Consider the following 23,165-nt stretch of genomic DNA (forward strand, 5'->3'; position numbering starts at 1 on the left):
GTCCCGATCTTATATCCCCTTATGGCTGGCCATGGCCATAGGTAAATGGACTGCAACGATTGTGGAACCATGCCCATAATGATCTGCCTGTCTGCACAACGGCAGTACGACAAGTTGGATAATTCGCAAGCAAATCCGCAACTGGTAACCTCGGCGTTTCTTATCCCCTGCCCGAATTGCCGCCAACACGGGAAATCCACCGCCGTGAATAGGAGGCGGCGGCGTTGGAAACACCCTATTAGCGGAAAACAGTCACTCCGTCGTCATTGGAGGAGCTGAGTGAGGCGGCGTCCTGTAGTGCCTTTTGAGTTGGTGGTGGAATGGCGGAGGAATGGCCGAAGCATAGTATGGAGATCATGATTGGCGCGGCTAGCCATTGGGTATGTACCCGCATGTAACCTTCCGGCCTTGGAACAAGTGCCGGGCGGAATCCACAACGCCGGGCCGTGACCAAGACGGCTCCGAGAAGCTGACATAGGGGATCTTGAAGTGGTGTATGAATACAGATCTCATAGTTCGACGACCCCGCAACACGCCCTTCGGCGCGTAACATCATATCATCGAGGAAGGTTGACAGTCAATAGAGCTCGGTGTCTCCGGTTTGACAGCACAACGACTGAGCGCCCTCCACAATTAACGTAGCATAACAACTTGCTTCCCTCGGTAGGGTACCTAGATTGACGTCTAACGCGTCAGCCTACCAAACAAGTTTATGACCTGGCCAACGGGACTGGAGTGATCCCTTTCCCAGCTGTGTTGACTGAGGTAGGGACCGGAAAAGGAGCGAGTCATTCATGGTTGTCACATGCACTTTTCAGTTTTTTTACCATGACGTTAAGCAACCCAAGTTGATGTTAAAGATCGGATTGTTGTTGATGACGCAAACAGCCAGGCATTTGCTGCCCGTTGAGAGTTAGTAACGGGCAACACAAACACTCAAACCGTGATCTGAACTTGACAATCACAAACCTCAATCATCTTAAAGTCCCATCTCAATATATTGATTACATGTAATACTGCGTCGTATGACTAGTTACGTCATATGCAAATGAAATTGTCTCTGTTGATTATTTGTTGTCTTTGCCATTGTCGTCACCATTTGACGCTAGCTCACCAACTTGAGATCAGACGGTCACTGGCCATCGTCTATTTAATTTGACCTAAGTGCAACTTTCCCCAAGAAAATTTTGCACTCACCATTCCCGTTTACCCCATTTCATCATCTATTCAAGTTTCCTACCGAAGCACTCACCAACCATTACTTACAACTATTGCTTAAATGGCCAAAAGCAACATGGATCAAAAATCAGATTACACGACTACCGAAGTGTTCGATCGTCATGGCGACCTGGAACTCATCCTCTGGAAAAACAACTCGATGATTACATTTCAGGTCTGCTCTCGCACTCTTGCCCGTTCTTCCCCTGTCTGGGACATCATGTTATACGGCCCATTTCGCGAAGGGAAAGCTCAACAGAAAGGCGACGAGTGGACCGTGACCCTCCCCGAAGACGACGCCGACGGGTTCAGAATTATTCTCTCCATCATTCATGGAATACCCGACGCCCTACCGGGTAAACCCAGACCGCACTTTGACTTGATCTTGTCACTCGTGGTGTTATCGGACAAATATGACATGATTGCGGCTTTGAAGCAATCTTGGAGCCTTTGGCTCTGCTCCTGGAGATCCATAAGTTCCGAAACTAATCCGTCCGTCCTTTTGCGTGCGCCTGCACGTCGAGTCGTTCAATACCTCTGGTTGTGTTATACGCTGGGCTGGGGGGATCAGTTTCGTTCAGGCCTCTGCACCCTGATGCACCGTACAGGCCTAGGCAGCAATGGACGGCCACGGATCACAATCGGGGATTCCGAGGATCCAGAGACGGAAAATGTCTATCTCGATTCGGACGAATATCTCAGATTCATAAATACCAGCACGATTGGTTTGTTCTTCCCAACCTTTGGCCCCGTGTGTAACCACCTTACGGCACCTACACTAACTGTGGTATAGAAGAGATCAAAGAAGCGCGGCTTAGAATACTGGAGACGATGCTTACCAAAATCAGGGACGCCATAGCATCCCTCCGCCCAAACCCGACGGCAGCCCGTGTGTGCAAGGCAGCAAAGGGGGCAGCGTTTTGCGACCGGACATTACTCCGCGCACTCCGAGAGGCGATGGCGGCGGTCAAGGTTGAGTATTGGTACCGTAGCCGAAAGGGGACGGCCAACCTCGCCAAAACCCTCACCTTAAGCGTGCATCAAATGGAAACCGATATCCTCGACAAGATTATAGACCACGCCGACGCTACCCTTGCGACGCGGGTTAGGCACCCACGTTCTGCCCACTTCGATTGTTGGCCCGAGGACCATGTTCGGGCTTTCAAACAGCGGATGCTGCCCGAGGATGACAGCCTTGCTCGGAGTTATACCAATAACCTAATGAAGCACGCAGAAAAGTCCGGCCTTGACCGACCGACAAAATATTATCTCCATGCTGACTTATGATGGGGACTGGTTATGGAATTACGATGCACTGTATGGCGAGCCGAGGCAAGCAGGTCGGTATCATAAATGGGTATTAATGTGGCCGAGGCAGTTGACAACCATTGTTACGCACAGCATCTAATTAGATATCTACCTAGATTAGTATTTACTTAAACATCTAGTTACCTAATAACTAATATTTAATTGATTGGGGGATTATCGCGCAGACGGTGGGATGGGCGGGCATGGATTGAGGACGTTGAAGCGATCCAAACTCTATGTGTTACACGCACACACGCGCAGTCAGAGCGGCAACAACTGCCTTAATAATGGCAGGGCGTGGGGCATTGAGTGATTTGGCGAAGTTCGCAGGCTGGGGAAGGAATCCTCCCTCCTCCTTCCCCCAAGTCCATTTAACAGCCAACCGCAGGATGGGACGGTTTCATTTTTTATTCCTCTTCCAGTTCCGCAAAGCGATCGTGGTCCCGATCACCTGCCCGCGTTCCAAACATCGGAAACATCCACCACCGCCAGACCACTCCGAATATCCGAGATTGAACCCACAAATCTACTGCTCTGTTTAGACTTTTCTTTTACTCTCTCTAGAACTTGTGGTAAACATGGAGCAACTTGTCATTTTCGACAACCCCGCCGACAGCGACAGCGATCGGCCGGTGAAGAGACGTTGCACGGAGCTTTTGCTGCGCCAACTCGACCCTTTCAATTCGGCCGCGTCCTCGGCCGACCCCGTTTCGCCTGAGAGGAAGCCTCTTCCAGCTCGGGTCATTTCTTCCAATACGCCGAACAGTTGCTCCTCCTCGTTCGACAAGCAAGGGCTGTCGATTTTGGCTGCTTCCGCCGCGGCCTTCAGTTCCAGCCCTACCAACCTCGGCACGCCCCCTCCTGCAGAGCAGTAGCCTGGTCTTATCGACATCACACCCGTCAGTGAGATCCCGGCTTCAGATACCAATGCGACCCAACCTTGCCCTAAACCATCCACAACCTCTCACGGCATTCTCGCCAACAATGCACCTGTTCTTGGCCTCGTTCCTGTCGCCAGAACTCCCATCTTTGGGTTGCCGCAAGCAGTGACTGAGGCAGAAACCTTTTCAGCGAAGCGCGACGGACTGGCAAGTAAGCAAGGAGAAAATACTGTCGGACAAGAGCCTAAGCAAGAGCCTAAGCCGGAGAACACTACCGCGGCTACCCAGGTCAAGACTGAGGAGGGCTCCGCCGTAAACGCACATGTCGAGTCGTTCGACGACCACGGAGACTTGACTCTGATTGTCGGAGAAACGCAGACCAATTTTCTGGTCTGCTCGTACTCCCTCAGGCGCGTGTCGGCCACCTGGCATGACCGACTGTACGGCCAGCGCTCCGATCCCCGACACAGAGAAGGGAAACATCCCTGGACGATTTGTCTGCCCGATGACAATCCGGACGCTATGCGCATCATACTGCGGGTGGTTCACGGCAACTTATCTGGGATGCCGGCGGTCTTATCTATGGACATGCTGTGCCATCTCACCGCCACGTGCGACAGGCACGACATGATGGGACTCCTGGAGCCGTGCTGGAGTGATTGGGCCCAGAAATTACCCAAGTCAAACTTCAATCCCGCCACATTCTCTCGGCAAATCTGGACCGCTTATAAGCTCGGGCATCTCGCATGGTACAGGGAAACGCTGGCTGCCTTTCTGTGTCACACCCAGAAGAGCCCTGATGGCAGAGTATTCTCAGAGACCGATCCAGAGATCGACTTTTACAATGACCCTTACCTACAAGACCTGGGCCTCCTGAGTAAGTACCCAAACCCGCTATTGCGACCGGTAGCCATCACTAAACCACTGTTACTCGTATTGTAGAAGTCTGCGAAGACGGTCGCCAGAAGCTCATCGAGGTGGTGGGCAACATCCTGCGAGAGGTGCTGAACAGGCTCTCAAACCCTCAGGCCATCACCTGCAACTCTGACCAAGTCCAGGAAAACTGCGACTGCGCTATGCTTGGCGGCGTACACCGCGCACTCTACGGCAAGAACTGGTATTCTGGCGGAGCTCCGCAATGGGAGAAAGACGTAACGATTAGTGTGCGTAGACTGGTCACTAAGGTGGAGGGGATTCGTATTGCGGCCATCGGAGAATCTCGGATGAAGAAAAAGGACCTCGCACACAAGCGGTGCACTCCATGGGTCTCCTTCACGCTGCTTGATGTCTTACGGGTGTGCCCGGTCTACCGTGCCGTCTCGATTGACACGGCGGCCTTTCAGGAACAGGCCAAGAAAACGGGCCTTGGCGTACAGCTAACATCTGCGTTGGGCCGGCCGGGAATGGGCCAAGTGGTCCCAAGTGATGGTGGCTTCTGGTCTATGAGGCTTGGATTTACTGTATGATGATTTCGCTGCAGACCTACCGGGGTTGATCGTCTGGCCATCTTCTGTAACTAGTTTTGAGCAATGCTTGAGAGTTATGTAAGGTATATTATTTTATGACGTTGAGATGCCTTGTCAAAGCCTTTCTTTCGCACGCTTCCAGTGGTATAGGTAGGTACCTATCTTACTACCAACTGTGACCACAAGTTGACTGCCTGGGCACCTCGGTATGCATATCCTACCTCTCGGAACAAAACACAAAAGCGTTCAGACAGTGGCCCGTCGCCTCTCATCGGCTTTTTTGAACACGCAGACATGCCTATCATTTCAATCTTGCGTTATCAACAGCAGCCATCTATACTGCCCAGCACTTCCAAACCTACGCCGCCTTTCAGTCCCGGCCCAAAATCCCGACATATAAAATACAATTGTTCCACACAAATGGTAGCATTTTCAACCCTGCTAAGCCGTCCCCAAAATGAGCAACCAACCTTGAAACCAAACAAGCCCCGCCCCAGGTCCGTTACGAACCATGTGTCAACGAACCACCCAAAGGCCACCAGCAGCCTGCCCTATGTCTTCATGTTTTCATCCCACCCGTGGCTCCTCAGGCGCTCTGAGAACCCCTCACGCCCTTAGGCCCATCCGCATCCGCCTCCTCAGCCGGCCCGGCACCACCACGCGCCTGCCAGCACCAGCACCAGCACCCTCATCGTCCGAGTTATCCCCATCGCTATCATTCCCATCCTCATTGTCACTATCATTCCCGTCATCACCCACGGCCTTGCCCTTTCCCTTTCCCCTACCCTGACCCTCACCCTGACCCTGCTGACCCTGCTGCGCTTGCGCCTGCACCTGCTCCTGTTGCTTCCTCTGCGCCTCCGTCACGCGCTGCAGCATGGCCTCCAGACTCGCCCGCGTCGCCGCCGCGTTGTTGCCATTCCCATTCCCATTCCCATTCCCATTCCCATTCCCCTGCTGTCCGCCGGTAAGCAGACCCAGCAGATCCTGCAGGTTGAGCCCGCCCGCACCACCACCACCGCCCGCGCCGCCCTGCTGCCCGCCCGTGAGCAGACCAAGCAAATCCTGCAGGTTGAGGCCGCCCGCTCCGGCACCGCCACCAGCACCAGCTCCAGCGCCGGCTCCTCCGCCAGCTCCACCGGTGAGAAGGCCGAGCAGGTCCTGCAGGTTCAGGCCGGCGGCACCGGCGCCGGCAGCCGCGTCGGCGTTCTTGCCCTTGCCCTTGCCGCGGCCGTTACCGTTGCCGTTACCGTTGCCGTTGCCGTTGCCGTTGCCGTTGTTGGCGTTGTTCTTGCCGCGGCCGTTGCCCTTGCCCTTCCCACGGCCGACGTCAGTGCCGTTGCCGCCGGCCGTGCCGTTGGCGATGGGGACTGCAGCCGGGGGTGGGGGCGGGGGAGGGGCGGCTTCGGCTGTTTCGGCTGGGTTGGCGGCGGCGGCGGTGGTGGTGCTTACCACGATGCCGGCTCCGGCTCCGGCTCCGGCTCCTGCTCCGGCGCCGGCTGCGCCGCCGAGGTTGAGGTTGGCGAGGAGGCCTTGGATGAGGGTTTGCAGTTCGGCTAGGGGGTTTTGGTTCTGGCCTGCTCCGACGGGGAGGGTGAGTTGGCGGGGTTGGATGTGGGCGGCTTGGGCGCCGAAGAGGAGGGACGCGACGACGGCCTGCCGCCAGCTGAGAGGGGACATTTTCATGGTGATGGGTGGTTGGGAAGAGAAAGAAGTGGGTGGACTAGAAGAGAAGGAGGACCGGCTCAAGAAAGTGAAAGCCTACGCAGTAGACTGAGGAGGGAACTGAAAGAATGGAGTGATGAGCTGGAAGAGTCTGGAACCCATCTGATCATCGAATCACCGGCAGATGAAGCGCGTATTATAAACTTTTCTCATACTCTAAATTAAGGTCCAGATCGTCGCTGCTTGTTCCCTGCCTTCTTCAGATGAAGCCAGGATCGAGAAACACGGTCGAGACAGCTAGACTCGCGCAATTAACCCAACCCGGCGGCAGATACAATGCATGCTGGAGGTGAGAGCGAACCAAAGTTGCTATCTTCAACACATCTTCCTGGATTCGTGCTGAGCCCCGCGTCGATCAAGTGGTTCTGAGACCTGGTATCAGGGGTCTCTGGAACTGGGTTCCTGGGGCGCAGTGAGCCCTGCCGCTCGCATCAGAAGATCTCGAGCGATCCAACCGCAAGCGCTGCCGAAAGGGTGTATTGTCGCGGGTTCCTGCCAAGCCTTGGTCCGTCTCAGGGGTAAATGCCCCTGTTTGGACTTTGATGTGTTTCATCTCTCCCTCCTTGTTCTAGACCACCGGGCAGGGTTATCATTGCCGCAAAGATGCCCAAGCTCGGTATTTTGAGTGATCCGCGGGGATGGGTAGTGTTTTAAGCCCCATTGTTGGTGGGATGGGGGTTGTTTCGGTTTGGACGAACCCAGATCGCCCCTTTGTAAGCAGGCGCATCGGTGGAGGGATGGAGTTCGTGGAAACCACTCAAAGTCAACATTGGCAGTAAATCGTCAGAGCAACGTATGTACATACAATGGAAAATAATGCTTTTTGATCCAATGTTCCCCGAGCTAGCTAAGGGGGGATCCCATTTCGAGGCTCCCAGCCTCCCACACAGCAAAAGGCATGTCTAGGTGTTTTACTCACGGTACATATGTCAGAAGTCCTCCTTTTAAAAAAAATCAGCTGTTTAGAATCGTGACAATTTGAGTCAATTGAGCGCTGTTGCATGGTAGGTACGGCTTGTAGGGCCATGCCGTCCTTTTATCATCTGAAAGCCACGAATTGCTAAATACAACAGGGGAAACGACCCCAATCCAAACACAAGCTCCTCATACAGGCCTTGGGAGTCATGTGCAACGGCAGAGCAAGACCTCGTTAGCAGAAGAACTGTTAGTTTCTTTGAGAATGGTCGGCGACATATTTCATATTGGAAAGCCTTGCGTAATAGGAAACCATATGGAGAAACTACCATCACACAATGTAGGTGTTGTGCATGCAAAAGGAACAACATAATACCTTAGGTATGTAAGAATCCTTTAAACAGGGTTAGGGTAAACCATGACAACCCTCAAAGAAAGCCTCGTTGAAACTTCAAGAAACAGATACTTCCAGCGTCCAAAATACCTCAGCAATGCTCCCGCTAAACAGTGCACCAAAGAACCAACCACCCAAACCCAACAATACCTGCGGCGATTTGAGCAAGTTTCCCGCGTCCCACCCACGCCCTCGTTGGCCCGTGTGCGCCCATGGCGCCAGACTTACCCTTTCTGGCAGCGCTGACCACGAAAACGGCCGGTGATTGGACTGCGCCAAAAAGCGGGATCCCAGAAGATCCCAGAAGCGCGGGCCAGGCGGGGTAAAAGAACCAGGCCTCGAGCAGGCCTCTCAACCCGCGCGCCCGGGAAGGAAGCTCGCTAAGGGAATTGGCTTCGAAGCTTGTGCGAAGAGAAGCGAGCGGCATGTGGTAAACTTGCTCAATTGGCTTTGCGGGCGTCGTTAGGCGTGAGGCTGATTGGACCTGCTCGCGTGGGAGGCAGGGGAGCCAAAGGTCCCGGCAAGGTTTCCCATGCAGTATCACGATGCAGAGCCGTGTCTAAAGGCCCTCGAGCGAGACCTAAACCGACCTAGGCATGTGCAGAGGCTGGCGACGGGAGGCGCGGAGGTATAAGTAGGCGAGGATGCTCGCCTGCCGGGAGATGCGACTTTGTCAATGATCAGCTCCTCCTCGTCTTGCCTGCCGCGTCGGTAACATTGAACTTCCATCATCTAAGGTAACCAATCGCCCGTGTCCTTCACCATTACATCGTACATCCATCCATCCATTACACGCTCTGAACAACATCACCGCCACAATGGTCCAAAGCCTCTTCCTCCTCGCCGCAGCAGCGGGCGTCGCCCAAGCCCACTTCGGCATCGAGTACCCCCCGATGCGGTACAACACGCTCGGCAGCCAAAAAAACACCACCTACTCCCAATGGATCAACCCCTGTAAGCCATAACAACCCCGTCCCCCTCCCCCTCAACTCCAACTAACGTTCAAACAAAAAGGCGCCGGCGTCCCCGGCAACCTGACCACCTCCCCCCTCACCCCCTGGCCCCTCACCGGCGGCAGCCTCAAACTGGACCTGCACCACCCCTGGACCTACATCTTCGTCAACCTGGGCCTGGGGCCCGACGTCTCCAACTTCAACTACACGCTGACCAACCCCTTCTGGAACTCCACCGGCAACGGCACGCTGTGTGTTCCGCGGCTGACGCTGCCCGCCGACCTGCCCGTGCGGGACGGGTCGGAGGCGAGTCTGCAGGTGGTGACGGTGGGGGAGGACGGGAATGCGCTGTATAATTGTGCGGATGTGGTGTTTCGGGCGGATGCGGAGGTGTTGGAGGGGGGCGAGTGTGAGAGTAGTGACGGGGTGGAGGTCGCGCCGGTGGTGGCGGGGGCGGGTGGTGCGGCGGGGAATGCGGCGGTGGCCGGGAGGGGGGTGGACCGGGCGGCGGTGGTGTCGTCGGTTGTGGCGTTGGTGGGGGTGTTTGTTTTTGGGATGGGCTTGTAGGATGAAATGGGTCGTGGTGGCCGGGTGGGTGGTAAATGGAAATAGTTAATGAAGGGTTGAGTGATTTGCGATCGGTTCGCGGTGCGTTTGATCTCCAACGGGGTGGGATGGATTTTCGTGATGCGTATTACGCACCACCCACCCATTCATCCACTCGACCCGGGCACCCGCCCAGCGCATGGCGAGGTAAAATGTTGGTATTAGTATAATGCATATCTTCACCCTCCCCCCCTCACCGATCCGTCCCCTGGTCGACAAACAACTGGTTGACAATCTCCTTGGTGGTCAGCCGCTCCCTCGGGTTCGGGGCCAGCATGCCATGCACCAGCCGCTCCAGCTTGTCATGCACGTCTAGCCCGTTCCGCACCGCGGTGACTTCGTTCAGCCACATGCGCATGCGCGAGACAGCCGTGGCCTGGCGCTGCCGCTCCTTCTCGTGCACGTCGGCAATGGTCCAGTACAGGTGCCGCGGGTGCTGGCGGTGCGCCCGGATGTCGGGCCACGAGATCTTGCCCATGACGTAGAGCATGACTACGCCCAGCGCCCACACGTCGCTTGCAGGGCCGCGCTGCCGCAGACCGATGTACTCGGGCGGGACGTACCATGGGGTGCCGCCGCCCGTGCTGGCGCCCTTCTCGGATGACAGGCCCATGTCGCAGACGACAGCCCCACGCTCCCGGCTGTACAAAGATATTGCCCGGCTTGATGTCGTTGTGCTCCAGCCGCAGGCTGTGGAGGTAGTGCAGGCCGCTCGAGGCGTCTTTCAAGATGCGCAGCGCGTCGGACCGGTCGCCGGAGAAGAGGTCCGTTCCGCTGGTCCGCCAGACACCCCTGGCGGAAAGATCAACGGCCGTCAACGGGCTCCATATACAAGGACAGGAACCGAGCATCGCCGCCATAAATCTGCACGATGTTTTTGTGTTTCAGCTTTTCCTGGTTCTCCAGCTCCCGCAGCCAGGTCTGGGCCTGGCGGATGACCGTCTTGGCGAGGGCGCCTTCGTTGGCGTTGGCGGTTGCGGGCACCGTCGTTTTTAATACTTTGGCGACGACGTACCGGCCGGGGGCTTCGGAGTATTCGGCGGTAAAAACGCTGGACAATGTCGTGGATGCAATTGGGTCTTGTTTGGTGATGGTGTAACCAACCAGCCCCCCCCACGTGGAACCTCGAGCGTTTCACGGATTGGAGGTCTAAGAGCGGGTGACCAGTGGATGCAACGACTTCCTTTCCTTTGGCGCATGCGAGGAGAAACCGGATAACGCTATTTTCGTTTTTATCATTTGGGTCTGTTGGGCGCCGCCGCTTCTCGGGGTTTATGGGACCGTCCTCATCGTCCAACAACCTCTTACCGGACGAGTTCACCACATCACCCGACCCGGACCCGGACCCTGATGACGTCGATGTCGCGCTGGAGGCTGACGTTTCGGATGAGGAGCTCGAAGCAGTGCGCAATCGCACCGGCCGCCTCTCGAGGAGACGGAAGTCGAGCAAATCGGTTCCGCCCATGGTGATGCGCCACGTGCCTGGCGTCAAAGGCTTGTGGAATTCTGGATTGACTTGGTACTGCGCTCCGCGTATTGCCTCGGGTTCGTGAGAAACCCTGGACAGGGTGAACGGGACGTTGGACCGGTTAGAGAGAATTTGGTTATCGCTGGCCGGATCGTAGTAAATGATGCAAGCTAGCCTGCGGTCAGGGTTTCGGTAGTCCGGGATGCTGACGGTAAAACTAATGTCGCGAGCGGTTTGGCGGACGGCCAGAACCTGCTGCGTCTTCTCCTCCGCCTCTGCGGCCTCCGCGCGCAGAGAGAGAGGCATAACATTGCGGTCCTCGCGGACGGTACGGTCCCGGGCCAGCGGCCTCATGAGAATGCGAATGTCGTCATCCGGGGGCACTACCAACTTATCCAGTGGGACTGCGCTGTTGATGGTGTTGAACTCCTCCATGCGGGACCGCTGCAGACGGGCCTGGATCTCACCTTGCGAGAACGGCTCCGTCTTGTCCTCGGAGAGCTCCGAGTACTCCCTGATGTCGCCCATGGCGCGTTTCCAATGCGATCAATAAATTCGGACAAAAAGCGTGTGGTGGTTAGATCACAACGATTTAGTGGCTGGGCCCAGGAACCCGGCGCAAACAACGAGCGGAGCTGTGGCGGCGATTGCGTGCGGCAGCCTAAAATCAACGGCGCGGCGACATGAGGTGCGAAGAGCAGAAAGATCCGGGGAAATAGAAAGGGAAAAAGACGGCGGGATGATGCGACAGATAAACAGAGCGGACCAGAAGCGATTCCCAGTCGCGCATGCCCTTGGTTCGGTCGGTGATGAAGAGCCACAGTCTTGAAGAGGATGACCACAGAAGCGCAAGTCAGATGGACCTGGTGAGGGAGCGCGGGGAGTGGAGGGGAGCCCTGCTAGTGGAGCATCAGCCTCACAAGGCGACGGATGATTGGAGAGATGGCATCGAAGCTCTCAGAACAGAAACGGCGGCGGGTGCCTGGCACCGGGCCGTCATCGCATGTGGCGGGCAGTGGTGGGCTATTAGCGAGCAGCCTTTGCTGCGCCCTGAGCTCGACTTGGAGCTGCTGGCCCACGCAGATGACATGGGCGACTCGACGAGTCCGTCATTCGCCTTGTCCAGGTGTTTCTCTCGGCGAGTGGGCGAGCCCTTGGTCTCATATAAGAACCGGGTGCTCCCGTCAAAAATGTCGAGCCGGGCCCTCCAGGCTTTCCACGGTCATGGTTTGCCTTGCCAGCTTGCCAGGGCGTTCCCTCCAGCCATTGACGGCGAGGCTCTGGGGAACCGTCCGAACGCCTGCGCTCTGAGGCTCGAAGCTGACAGGACGAACGGGGCGGGGTGACGGGAGCGGGGTTGATTTCCTCCGAATTCTGCACGACTGCACGTGCAACCTCTGCGGCCTGACAATTTTGGCCCCCAGGCTGGAATGGTGCCAGCTGGTGAGCTTGTCTGCCAGCCGTGGCAGCCGTTGTCATCTGCCTCGCCTGGTCGTCCTGCCAGTCGGCCGCCCCCAAGATGCAGGAATCGGATCAGCATGCACCATTTCAGGTTGCATGAAGAGCGTCAAATCAAGGGCTGTGAATGGACGGCCTCAGGCAATAATTGCATCAGCAAGCCAGTTTGCCAAAAGCGGTCTGTTGCGCACACCCTTCAATCCTCGCACACCCTTCAATCCTCGCACACCCTGACACGCCTTCTCGTCCGACACCAGCAGCTCGTTGTTCGTCATCACCCAATTTCTGGCCAAAAGTCTGGCCGGCCGGATCCACCGAGGCCAAAGGCGAGGCACTGGCGGGTTCCGTGTTGGGTCAACAGTTTGGCGAGTCCGTCTTCTGGCCTGACTAACTTGTGACTCGAAGTTGGCATTTTAGCATTTGAGAGTGGTGTGTCGGGACACCTTGACACCTTACACAGGAGAGAGAAATGCCCTCCGAGACTTTGAAGGAAAATCAGGAGAGGGGGCACAGAGATTGCTGAGAAAATGATGGAATCACCCTCCAGCCCTGGGGGCCCTTTCTTTGGGCGCTGATGCGGATGCTGCATGCAGATGACCAAGGTTGCGACGCAACAGGTGGCACCGCCGCAGGTTGCACTCATTCTGATTGGAACGTCGGAAAACCCGCATTAACCGAACCTTTGTTGATTGGCTTGGACGCCACTAGCGCTGAATCTCGGCCCCCTCAGCGGGGCGGTGTGCTCAGCCAGTTTGCGATCCGCGCGGCTATGATTGGCCCGATTTACGGCAACGCGGGACTTGGCGTGCCACACGGTTTTGTCTTCCGGATCGGGCAACCAACACCTCGCCCTTCGTTCCTTCGCTGCGTTTTCCAACACCCCGACACCCCCCAACCCTGGTCCACCACGACGACAGCGAACCTCCTCTCACTCTGCCTCATCAAGAATCATCGTTTGCCCAGTCACAGTCGAGCTTCTCAATTCAGCAAGCGACGGACAAACCTCCAAACCTCCAAACCAACCCGATCCATTATTATCCACAGTACTCACGATGTTCTGCAACATACACCTCGTTTAGATGGCTCCCAGCGCGAACTCGACACCTGCGAGCCCGACTCTCAGACAGCATACCCTCTCTACGGTTCTCCATCTTGGTCTCCTCTCCCGCACTCACCCAATCCAACCCTCACCCTCATCTATACCTCACGACACGAATCCACAGCTCCCGGCAGCCGGAGAATGGACGATCCCGACACTTGCTGGACATGGCCCTTCTGGAAGTTTGGGCTGAAGAAGGACGACCTCTTCGGCACGCTCCACGACCAGTATAATACGGTCCCCTCCCCGATCCTCGACCCCGAGGCCTTTCACCACGATGTGTACGAGATCTCCCAGCAAGCCGCCTCCGCCGACGAGTTCCACCGCCTCCTCCACACCCGCAAGGAACAACGCCTGCGCGAGTTGAACGAGACGCTCGAGTCTGCCGCCTTTGAAATCATCGCCAACCCTTCCCTTATCGGCACTGAGCAGTGGCAACACGCCGTGCAATTGTTCCGGACGAAGTCTCTCGATTCCCTCGTGCGCTACTATGCATCTTACCTCCCTTCCGACCACCCATGGTACAAGTCGGACTCGGCGTCGAGCTCCGATGCGGGCAGCAGTGCCGGTTCGCTGACAGACTCTCACACGTCTTTCTTCGAGGATGAAGAAATCGACATTGTGGATGAGCCGTTCGAGTACCCGAGCTTCCCCCAGAAACACCTACCTGCCTCGCCTCGGTCGATGACCATGTGCTCCGACTCGTCTGCCGCGTCACCGATTGGCGATGCCCATCACGAGTTTGACTTTGAACATACAACCCCCAGTCGCTCTCTGTCCTTCTCGGAGTCCGAGCCGGACTGCTGTGCGACGGCTGGGTTGAACGCGCCGTGCGATTGTGGACGCGACTCAGATTATCTATCCACCTCTACCGCCGACCCCGAGACACCCTCTCATGGTGTTGACGGCAACGATACCGACGACACCACCCCATCAACCAAATCACGCAAGGGACAGGTCACACTCCCGCTACACACACCCGAAGTCACCGACTCAGAGACGCCGACGCCCAAACCAGAGGCGCATTCGGCGTCCTTCTTTGCCGACACGAAATTATCACCAAATTATCACCGACGACATCGCAGCGTCTCACCATCGCGCCCGCAGCCCTTGTCCCAAAGGGACCTCGACGAGGTTCTCGTCACCCACCGAGACCCGCGCAACCCCACACGGTCGAAGCTTAATCGGAGGGAAAGGGAGTGCAGCCCGGCAGTGCAACGGAGGAGGAGAGGAAGTCCGGCGGAGTCCGGCGCGAGAATACAGAAACCGCTGGCCGAGACGGCGCGGTCAAGAACACGGGGACGGAAGTGGGCCGAGGGCAGCTAGCACAGACGGCGGCGTTTATGGCGTTCAGGAGGCTTGGTGGTTTGGCGCGCCGATACCCTCTGGACATGTGTCCTGTTGTACATATTTTTGCTTATTTATGACGGTAATGTTTCTACTACACCCTCGGTATCGTTTTGTGTTTGCGAAGCGAGGTTGCGAGTGCAGCCGCTCGTGATGTTTTTTGGTGGTGTGCAAAGGAAGCTATTCCCAGCCACGACCGCACCACCGCATAATGTCTTCAGCTTGCGTGCTCCTTACCCGGGGCCTACCATTCATTTTTGTTCCACGTTGCCTCGGACTTGGAAGGCCTTGTTGTCGCAAGGCCACTGATACGTGTCTGCTAACCCTTGCCAGGCCACCTCCCTCGCTGCCTCGATATGCATGTCTGCCGGCGCCTGATCACGCCCGAACACAAATCCCCAATCCCCATTCCTTGACCCCATCCCTTGTCTCACCCTCCCAGGCCAACCAAACGCCAAGCTAACTCCCTTCCAGCATCACTCATAATTGCACTTCCACTGACAGCCCGCCAAGCCGTAGGCTGTCATCCGGGCCTTTGCCAGGACCCCCATGACACTTTCCCCAGCCAAACTTGCCTCTGCGCCCGATGACTATGCTAACAATTCTCAATGCAGAATCTGAAGTGGCTAACAGCAGCAGCTATTGTTGGCCGCCTATTACGGCCGTGGCACGGCTTCTTGATTCAGCCTGAGGCCAGCCTAGGTAAGCTGTGGCGCAGGCCGCCCTTGGGCTAGTTTTTGACTCACGGACCTTGTGGTCAGATCGGTAAGATGACATGGCGGACAAGTAAGTGAGTTTAGAGGTGAGTGAGTTTGGAGATGAGAAAAAGCGAAAGTATGAAGGGGGGCACAGAGTGGTATCCTCCCTGTCCCCGGTGGTGTCACCCCAATGTCGGTGCATCTCTATGTCCGTTTCATCTGCAGGTAGGTGGCCTTTCGTACAAAGGCTCCGACGACTCTTGGAAGGGAGGCTGGCGAGGTACTTGTGTTCCAGCCGGGTCCGTCTGTGTAAGGGGGTTGTGGAAATACGGTAGGTAAAGCAGTTAGTGTATGCCGACCATGTGCACATGGAGTGCACCACCCCAGAGGCTGGAAGAAGCGGCCTCGGATCACGGGCATTGCCGCCGAATGTCACTCGGCTCGCTTCTCGCTGAGACTCGATAAATAGTCTACCTTATAGTTGCCGTAGTTGCCAAATGGGATCACATCTCCCCCTTCAAGAAGAGGGCGGCAGCGGCGCATACTGCTTCTCCTGACCAAGGCAAAGTCCGAAACTCCCAAGATTGGTCGGTGCCGTCTCTGTGTCGGCTGCAATGCACGGCTCCGGCATGTCGATGCCAAGTAACCACCCCAATTCCTTATCGATCCTAGCCCTCCGGCCCGAATTACGTGACAGCCGCGCATCCGCCGTGCAGCTCGGTCCGGAGGGTTCCGGTGTTCGGTGTTGTGTAACTGGGCAAGACCCACAATCCGGCGCCTCTTTTGGAGTCCCCTCATCGCATTACCCCCCACTGCCGCCCCCGATCGCGGGGTTTGGAATTTTGATCCAGCAATGATGCGCATCCGGAATTAAGCGCCTCTGGTCTCCGGCCCGACCCGCCATGTGAAGTAATCATCCTCTGATGACAAACATTGCTGACGGCATTGACAGCGTTGACAACATACTAGAACCTAGGTCAGGTAGTATCTACAAACCTGCAGAATTGCTGTACGATGCTGTACTCCGCATGCAACTACCTGCCTAGGAAGTTTCTTGGTTTTCCTGTCTCGTCTGCGTTGGATGTGTCGTCGTGCGTGTTTCTTGCTCTCTGCCTAGCTCCAGTCTCGAATGGCACCCCGCAATAAAATCCGAAAACCCGATGCGGGTAATGGCTGGCTTCATTCGATGTCGCCACAGCCAACAATGATTGCGACCGGTGTGTGCGCGACCCACAAGTCGAAGGGGAAGCTCTTCCGTGACAGGAAAGGCACCGAAATGGGGATTAGAAATGGGGACCAGAAATGGTGCCGTCATCGGGGGGGACTATGGAACATAAAAGCAACCCAAGCTGCGCAGTACTTTGGGGGTGGATAACTCGCTGTTTAACCCCTCAGTCACTCCGCAAAATACACAAGCACCATCCCCGTCTCAAGAGGCGACCCAATTCAACCTTCAACCTCAGTCTCCAAACCACACCCAAAGTAAAACAACAAATCAACAACCGCCATCATGTCTGGACCGGTCGTACCCACCTCCTACAAGCCCAAGAACATGAAGTTCCGCTACCTGGGCAACTCGGGGCTCCAGGTTTCCGTCTTCTCCCTTGGCGGTTGGTTGACTTACGGCGGCACCCAGAAGGGCAGCATCGTCAAGGAGATTCTGCAGACTGCCTGGGACCACGGCGTTGTAAGTAACCCACTGGCCCAGTCCAATCAAACCCACTCACAGAAATGCCCAAACTAACCTTTCAACCCCGCCTCGGTAGCAAACCTTTGACACCGCCGAGGCCTACGCCGCCGGCGCGTCCGAGGTCGAGATGGGCTCCGCCCTCAAGGAGCTCGCCTGGCCTCGCGACGAGTACGTTCTGACCACCAAGATCTTCTTCGGCACCGCCCGCGCGGAGCCCAACACCGGCGGCCTCAGCCGCAAACACATCATCGAGGGCCTCAAGTCATCCCTCGCCCGCCTCCAGACCCCCTACGTCGACGTCGTCTTCGCCCACCGCGCCGACGCCGCCACCCCCATGCTCGAGATCGTCGAGGCCTTCACCCAGGCCATCCGCAACCTCAACCTGGCCTACTACTGGGGCACCTCGGAGTGGACCGCCGCCCAGATCACCGAGGCCATCCAGCTGGCCGAGAAGCACAACCTGATCGCCCCCGTGGTCGAGCAGCCGCAGTACAACGCCTTCCACCGCGAGCGCTTCGAGGTCGAGTACGCGCCGCTGTACCGCCAGTACGGGCTCGGCACCACCACCTGGAGCCCGCTCGCCAGCGGCCTGCTGACGGGCAAGTACAACGACGGCATCCCCGAGGACTCGCGCTTCGCCACCAACCCGGCCTTCTTCGCCGACACCATCAAGGGCCTCAAGAGCCCCGAGGGCCAGGCCAAGATCGAAAAGGTCCGCAAGCTCACCGCCATTGCTGAGCGTCTCGGCGCCAACGTCTCCCAGCTCGCCCTCGCCTGGACCGCAAAGAACCCCAACGTCAGCACCGTCATCCTCGGCGCCACCAAGATCGAGCAGCTCACCGACAACCTCAAGGCGCTCGACCTCATTGAGAAGCTGACGCCCGAGGTGCTGGAGGAGATCGAGGCTGTGCTGGATAACAAGCCCGCGGGCGTCGCCACCTTTGGGCGGTTGCAGCGTTAAATAAAGCGGTGATGATTTAGTGGTGTAGTGAATCGTCAAGTTGGGAACGCATGGTTTTCAGTACAAATAAATAGGTACTTTGATTGGATAGGTAGTGGTGCCTGGTAGGGGCGCTTGCGAATCAGATATTGGTTGAAGGGCTTGGCTTGCTTTACCAGCAGTTGACCGTCTGCCTTGAGCCCCAGGGTGTGAGATATGCATAACTAGGTCGGTAACTAGGTTAGGTAGGTAGGTAATTGACCTTGCCCAACATGGACGAAACGTCCAGCGTCCCAATAGGGGCACCAACGTTTCAAGTGCAAATGAGATGCAAAGGCACATGCAAACATACAGCCACGAGGCGAGGGTAACCAGTTAAGTTGCTTGATTGAATATTCACCGCTAGAATTACAAACTCAAGACTTTCCCTTCTCCTCCATCCCTACCAATGCTGCCCGTGGCCCCTATGGCTAATGCATTCCAACCCCTGGCCTAGCCGTCTATGCCCAACGTAACGTAGCGCCCTCTCCTCTGCCGCACTTGACCAATAATGCCGCCCCCAGGCTCCTAAGTAGATGAGCGATGGGTTGGCAGGTTCGGCATGGTCTTCTTAGGCCGCCTCCGTACGGGTAGCGCAATCAAACCTGGTCGTCTTTTCTTCCACCTCGCTGATATAGTCCTTGGTCGTCAAATAGCCTTGGAAAGTAAAACCGAAATAATAGGTACCGGCCCCGGTAACCCGGTAATTCCAGGCGAACCTGACCTTGTACTGTCCGCCCTCGTGGACCACTTCGCCATCCTCGAAGGTGCCATCGCCCTCCGCCACCATGAGATTCGCAGTGTCCATAACATTGCGGCCATCTCCCCGTACCCTCCACAGTCTAAGGCGGTATTCAAGTGAGGGCTTCGAATCATCGTCCCCTCGTGGGAGGACTACGATCGCGGACATGGCACCGCAGTCATTGACGTAGATATCCGGGGCTGGCGCCAGCGTGATATAATCTGTTGGCTTGTAAGTGATCAGCTCAGCTAGGGAAGGCATTGTTGCCAAGTAAGAATTGGTAGAAGCGACTAATTTGTGTTGTTTTGGAGGGCCGCTTTGTTTCTTCATTTTAGGGGAGGGGTGGTTCGGCGTTGGATGTGGGTGTGTAGTACTGCCGCCTGTTGATGCGTGATGCTGTTGAACATCGTCCAGAAACGAAGAATGATGCCTATCCCCCTGATAACCCCAGTTCGATCCACAGTAAAATAATCCGTTGGATTTGCCCGTACCTTCTGTCCCAAGGTCGCCATCGTTTCTAAGCGGTAATCGGTAAATCTAGACGAGCACTGTGTTTTGTGAATAAGGGAGTGCTATGTTTTTCAAAGACCGAGTGATGGGTTGTTGACTGTTGGTATGTGATGTTGCTGGCTGTCGCTCTATGATGCTGTCGAGTGTTAATGTGCGATGCTGTTAAACCTAGCCTGGGGGATGCCGAAGGATGACCTCTTTTTATACCTGAATCTAGACAGTCTACACATTTCCAACAACTGCCTCCCTGCGTGCTTCATCCAAAGCAGATATCGCCTCAGGACTCCAACATAAAGAGGCCGGAGAACGGCCGGCTTCGTCTAGCGGAAAATGTGTGACTGGGAATAAAGCCATACAGTATCATGAACAAACAACTATCAACGGCCAACAAATGACCGATTCTAAGAGGCGACACAGGCGGAGCTACCTACCAGGTAGTAAAGCCAATATGATGGGCACATGACATCAGGGCGTATCCGGCCCAACCAACTTCACAAAGACAGTTCGAGGAGTTGGGGATTCATACACATGGCTCCAAAAGAATCCAATAGTTAATAACTATCCATATCTATTCAAAGCTACCGCTAGCTCTTTCTTAAATTGCTCTATGGGTGGGGGGAGCTGAGCCTCGTGGTCCGGATAAGGCGGCTTGATTGAAAGGGACCTCATTACCAACAGCTGAGCGTAAAGAATTGGAACTTGGCCAACGGGATGTTAATACATGGGCATGCCGGGTCTCAAATGTGCTGCGTGAGCATGATTGAGACTTGCGAAAGAATGCAAAATAGCTAGCTAAACACGAAGATGCTCCAAGTTACGCTACCAACCTGAATTGAAATCTTGGTATATCAAGTGATCATAGGGCCTACCGACGTGAGTTGAGTCCAGAGATGAGTCCCTTTCCATACAGCTTCACGCAAATGACACTCTACGTAAACAAGAGCAAGGGTGGGGAAAACGGATTGAGTTATTTATCCTTAACTGGATACTAAGAAAAGCTCAATCCCATTATTAGTGCGCGTCGTGCCGCCCGCGGCTTGTTTCCGTTGGAGTCTTCCTCCCCCATCTCGTGAGTCCTGACTTGCGGTCAACGCAGAACCGGTCTGGTAATTTCCCGGTTCCGTGCCTAGGTAACCTTGAGGTCCCTCGCTCCCACTCTGCCGAGTCTAAAGCCCTGAACGAGTGATGAAACCATGGACCTGACGTTCTCTTTGACCATCACTTTATTCCGGAGCAAGGTTCAGAACACAGGAGAATGTTGCGCCCTGTTTCGCCATCTCCTCCAAGCCCAACTCAGGATACTGTTCAAGATTGAACGTGAGATAATAGGACTCCGATGGCTCGATAATGTGACAGTCCTCCCAAACGAACGCAACCTGATAGTAGTTCCCTCCGTCGGACATCTTCACTTTCCCCTGTATGAGATCGAGTGTAGGGCAGCCGTAGCCGCCCCCCGTCATGTCTTGCATCAGGGAACGGTATACATCCTCGCCGTCTCCGCAGCATAATCCCAGGCTGGCCTCAAGGGGGGGAAATTCTGCCGAATCGCCCTCTTCTACGGCAATAGTCAAGGTGACGGACAGTCGAAAACGCTGGTCGACTTCAATACCGTCAGCTGGATACTCGTCCCAATCGACGAAACACGTCCTTTCGGAGGTCAGACTGCCAGGCATGGTTATTGATGACGGTAGGTGGTTGCTTCTGGAGCAAAAGCGATGGGTTGTTTAGGTATTTCGGATTTGTGATGCTCTTGGGTGTTGGCGTATGATGCTGGTAAATGTGGTCCATGAATGTAGGGCGATGGCCTACTCTTATATTCAAAATCTAGGTAGGTAGTCTATACATCTCCTCGTCGTCAGGACACATCAAACTTGAGCACACATCAAACATGAGCACCCCATCGCTCCAAGATCTTTGTTGATTAGACGCAGGGGGTAGAGCTTTACCAACTGCCCCACCGCTCACTACCTACCTACACATCCATCAATTGGTCTTCCAAAGCAGATGTTGTCTTGGGAATCATACATACCTAGAGAGGCCGCAGACGCCCCGCCTACACGTGGCAGGCAATGTGTGATCGAGAATAAAGCCATCTAGCATTATGGGAAAACAGTCACTAACGACCAAACAAGGATGGAGGCCTGAGAAGGGGCACATGCGGGAATAGTAAAAGCATGAATGACCTCGAGTCACGAGCTATTTGAAGATGCTACGGAAGTTTGTGGTTCTGGATAAATGTGTTATGTAACTCGAAGTAGTTGGAGAAAGGAGCTTTATCAACATGACCAGATTATTGCCAGCAAAAAAGCGAGGTCCTTTGGAGGCAACAGATAAGAATGCACGTGCAAGGTTTGGTGGGTTCGATGAAATCCTCACAATGACCCTGGTTTCGGTGAATGTATCGAGCTCATGCTTGATATCACGAGTAGCATCATGCTATGGCGGTGAATGGCAAGGATTCAAAACTCAATGACCAAGTAACAACGGCTTGGGTTGGTGGCCTGCACAATTTATTCGCACTCGAACTTTTGTTGGATCCGTGGTACGAAACCCCCTGAAGTTCTGAGCACTCATGTAACCCTCGAACCCCCTACCCGTGGATGGATGGATGGATGGAATTTATTTCGCCCGGAGGCACTGGGCCTATAGGGCCTTAGCACGCTAACTACATCCGGATCAAATTGTTTTGCCTTTAACTCGTACAAGCCCCCTACTTCTTCCCTCTTTTTTGCTGCACCATTTACCTCTTGCCTTGGTTGTCCCCTACCCGTGCCACGCCAAAGGACCATGGAGACACCCGGGTTGTGTCTGATAGCATAAGCAATCTCACTATTGGAACCGGGTGTTATTCTAAGGGAACCAAGTAATAACCTAATAACCCGAATGGGCTGACATGATGGAGCTAATCACGGTGGGATCAAGGTTAACCCGAAATCCTTAGTTACCGATTAGATGCGATGGGATTTGATTTAAACTCGAATGCAATTAAGTCAACGAACTACTAGCCAGGGGGGCCACATACAGCATACGTGCGTTTAACCGTTGTGTTGGCGGATTCAGTGTCAAAGTCGGAGTTAATAGCGTGTAGACTCGGGAGATTATCGGTCCCAAGAGTGAAATCGAGTGTGCATAACTAACTATCTGTGGATTACAAAGTACGGCCTTTACAACAGAGAGGAGAGCCGATTGGCGGCTGTGGTTTGTAAGCTCCGCAGTCCGCTCATGCATCCAGTTCCCGGATGCCACTGTAACCCCACCGCATCGTCAGATTAAGGGCGAGAGAGCTTGGCTCGGCTTGAATCGGAGGGGAAAGTGGGCAAAGGGGGACTTGACATAATGTGTACAAATACCCAGGCTTGCCGCTTATCACGGCCTTCAGACATGGCAAACCAATGCTCCTCGCCCATCGCCACTTACCAGAGACACAAAGCATCATTCTAGCAGGATTCGAAATTGAGCAAGTCAAGATGCCAGAGCAAATTGTCCTATTCGACATCCCCAGCAGGGAGCCGCGCACTTGCTGGTCGCTCAACCCGTGGAAGAGTGAGTCCTTGATCCAACAGCAACCCACCGTCACCTTGAACCCGGCTCTCCCACTCTGACCATGATGCTTACAATACACAGCGCGGCTACTCCTGAACTACAAGGGCCTCGACTACCGCACAGAATGGGTAAGCCATCACCGCCACCACACCACAACGCGACGCC

At 55.3% G+C, this 23,165-nt stretch overlaps 8 protein-coding genes across 8 annotated transcripts; 4 read left to right on the forward strand and 4 right to left on the reverse strand.

Annotated features, from left to right (window-relative positions):
• Positions 1–1,294: 1,294 nt before the first annotated feature.
• Positions 1,295–4,873, forward strand: CHGG_02006 (uncharacterized protein; the record flags this gene model as incomplete). The annotated part of the gene is made up of 6 exons (XM_001221226.1): positions 1,295–1,943; positions 2,012–2,322; positions 2,453–2,558; positions 3,091–3,322; positions 3,431–4,284; positions 4,350–4,873. 6 exons carry the CDS (start codon positions 1,295–1,297, stop codon positions 4,871–4,873), a joined length of 2,676 nt encoding a protein of 891 aa, XP_001221227.1.
• Positions 4,874–5,479: 606 nt separating this feature from the next.
• CHGG_02007 (uncharacterized protein) lies at positions 5,480–6,553 on the reverse strand (the record flags this gene model as incomplete). The annotated part of the gene is made up of 1 exon (XM_001221227.1): positions 5,480–6,553. The coding sequence occupies one exon, from the start codon at positions 6,551–6,553 to the stop codon at positions 5,480–5,482; it is 1,074 nt and encodes a 357-aa protein (XP_001221228.1).
• Positions 6,554–8,725: 2,172 nt separating this feature from the next.
• Positions 8,726–9,427, forward strand: CHGG_02008 (uncharacterized protein; the record flags this gene model as incomplete). The annotated part of the gene is made up of 2 exons (XM_001221228.1): positions 8,726–8,861; positions 8,922–9,427. 2 exons carry the CDS (start codon positions 8,726–8,728, stop codon positions 9,425–9,427), a joined length of 642 nt encoding a protein of 213 aa, XP_001221229.1.
• Positions 9,428–9,659: 232 nt separating this feature from the next.
• Positions 9,660–11,462, reverse strand: CHGG_02009 (uncharacterized protein; the record flags this gene model as incomplete). The annotated part of the gene is made up of 4 exons (XM_001221229.1): positions 9,660–9,935; positions 10,030–10,330; positions 10,482–10,517; positions 10,567–11,462. 4 exons carry the CDS (start codon positions 11,460–11,462, stop codon positions 9,660–9,662), a joined length of 1,509 nt encoding a protein of 502 aa, XP_001221230.1.
• Positions 11,463–12,472: 1,010 nt separating this feature from the next.
• CHGG_02010 (uncharacterized protein) lies at positions 12,473–14,817 on the forward strand (the record flags this gene model as incomplete). Its single annotated transcript, XM_001221230.1, has 2 exons — positions 12,473–12,658; positions 12,940–14,817. The coding sequence occupies 2 exons, from the start codon at positions 12,473–12,475 to the stop codon at positions 14,815–14,817; spliced, it is 2,064 nt and encodes a 687-aa protein (XP_001221231.1).
• Positions 14,818–17,046: 2,229 nt separating this feature from the next.
• On the forward strand, positions 17,047–18,187 carry CHGG_02011 (uncharacterized protein; the record flags this gene model as incomplete). The annotated part of the gene is made up of 2 exons (XM_001221231.1): positions 17,047–17,223; positions 17,303–18,187. 2 exons carry the CDS (start codon positions 17,047–17,049, stop codon positions 18,185–18,187), a joined length of 1,062 nt encoding a protein of 353 aa, XP_001221232.1.
• Positions 18,188–18,776: 589 nt separating this feature from the next.
• Positions 18,777–19,208, reverse strand: CHGG_02012 (uncharacterized protein; the record flags this gene model as incomplete). Its single annotated transcript, XM_001221232.1, has 1 exon — positions 18,777–19,208. One exon carries the CDS (start codon positions 19,206–19,208, stop codon positions 18,777–18,779), a length of 432 nt encoding a protein of 143 aa, XP_001221233.1.
• A 1,472-nt stretch (positions 19,209–20,680) lies between these two features.
• Positions 20,681–21,130, reverse strand: CHGG_02013 (uncharacterized protein; the record flags this gene model as incomplete). Its single annotated transcript, XM_001221233.1, has 1 exon — positions 20,681–21,130. One exon carries the CDS (start codon positions 21,128–21,130, stop codon positions 20,681–20,683), a length of 450 nt encoding a protein of 149 aa, XP_001221234.1.
• Positions 21,131–23,165: the final 2,035 nt, after the last annotated feature.

Source organism: Chaetomium globosum, genomic scaffold, assembly GCF_000143365.1.
Source record: "Chaetomium globosum CBS 148.51 scaffold_1 genomic scaffold, whole genome shotgun sequence".
Classification (NCBI taxonomy): domain Eukaryota; kingdom Fungi; phylum Ascomycota; class Sordariomycetes; order Sordariales; family Chaetomiaceae; genus Chaetomium; species Chaetomium globosum.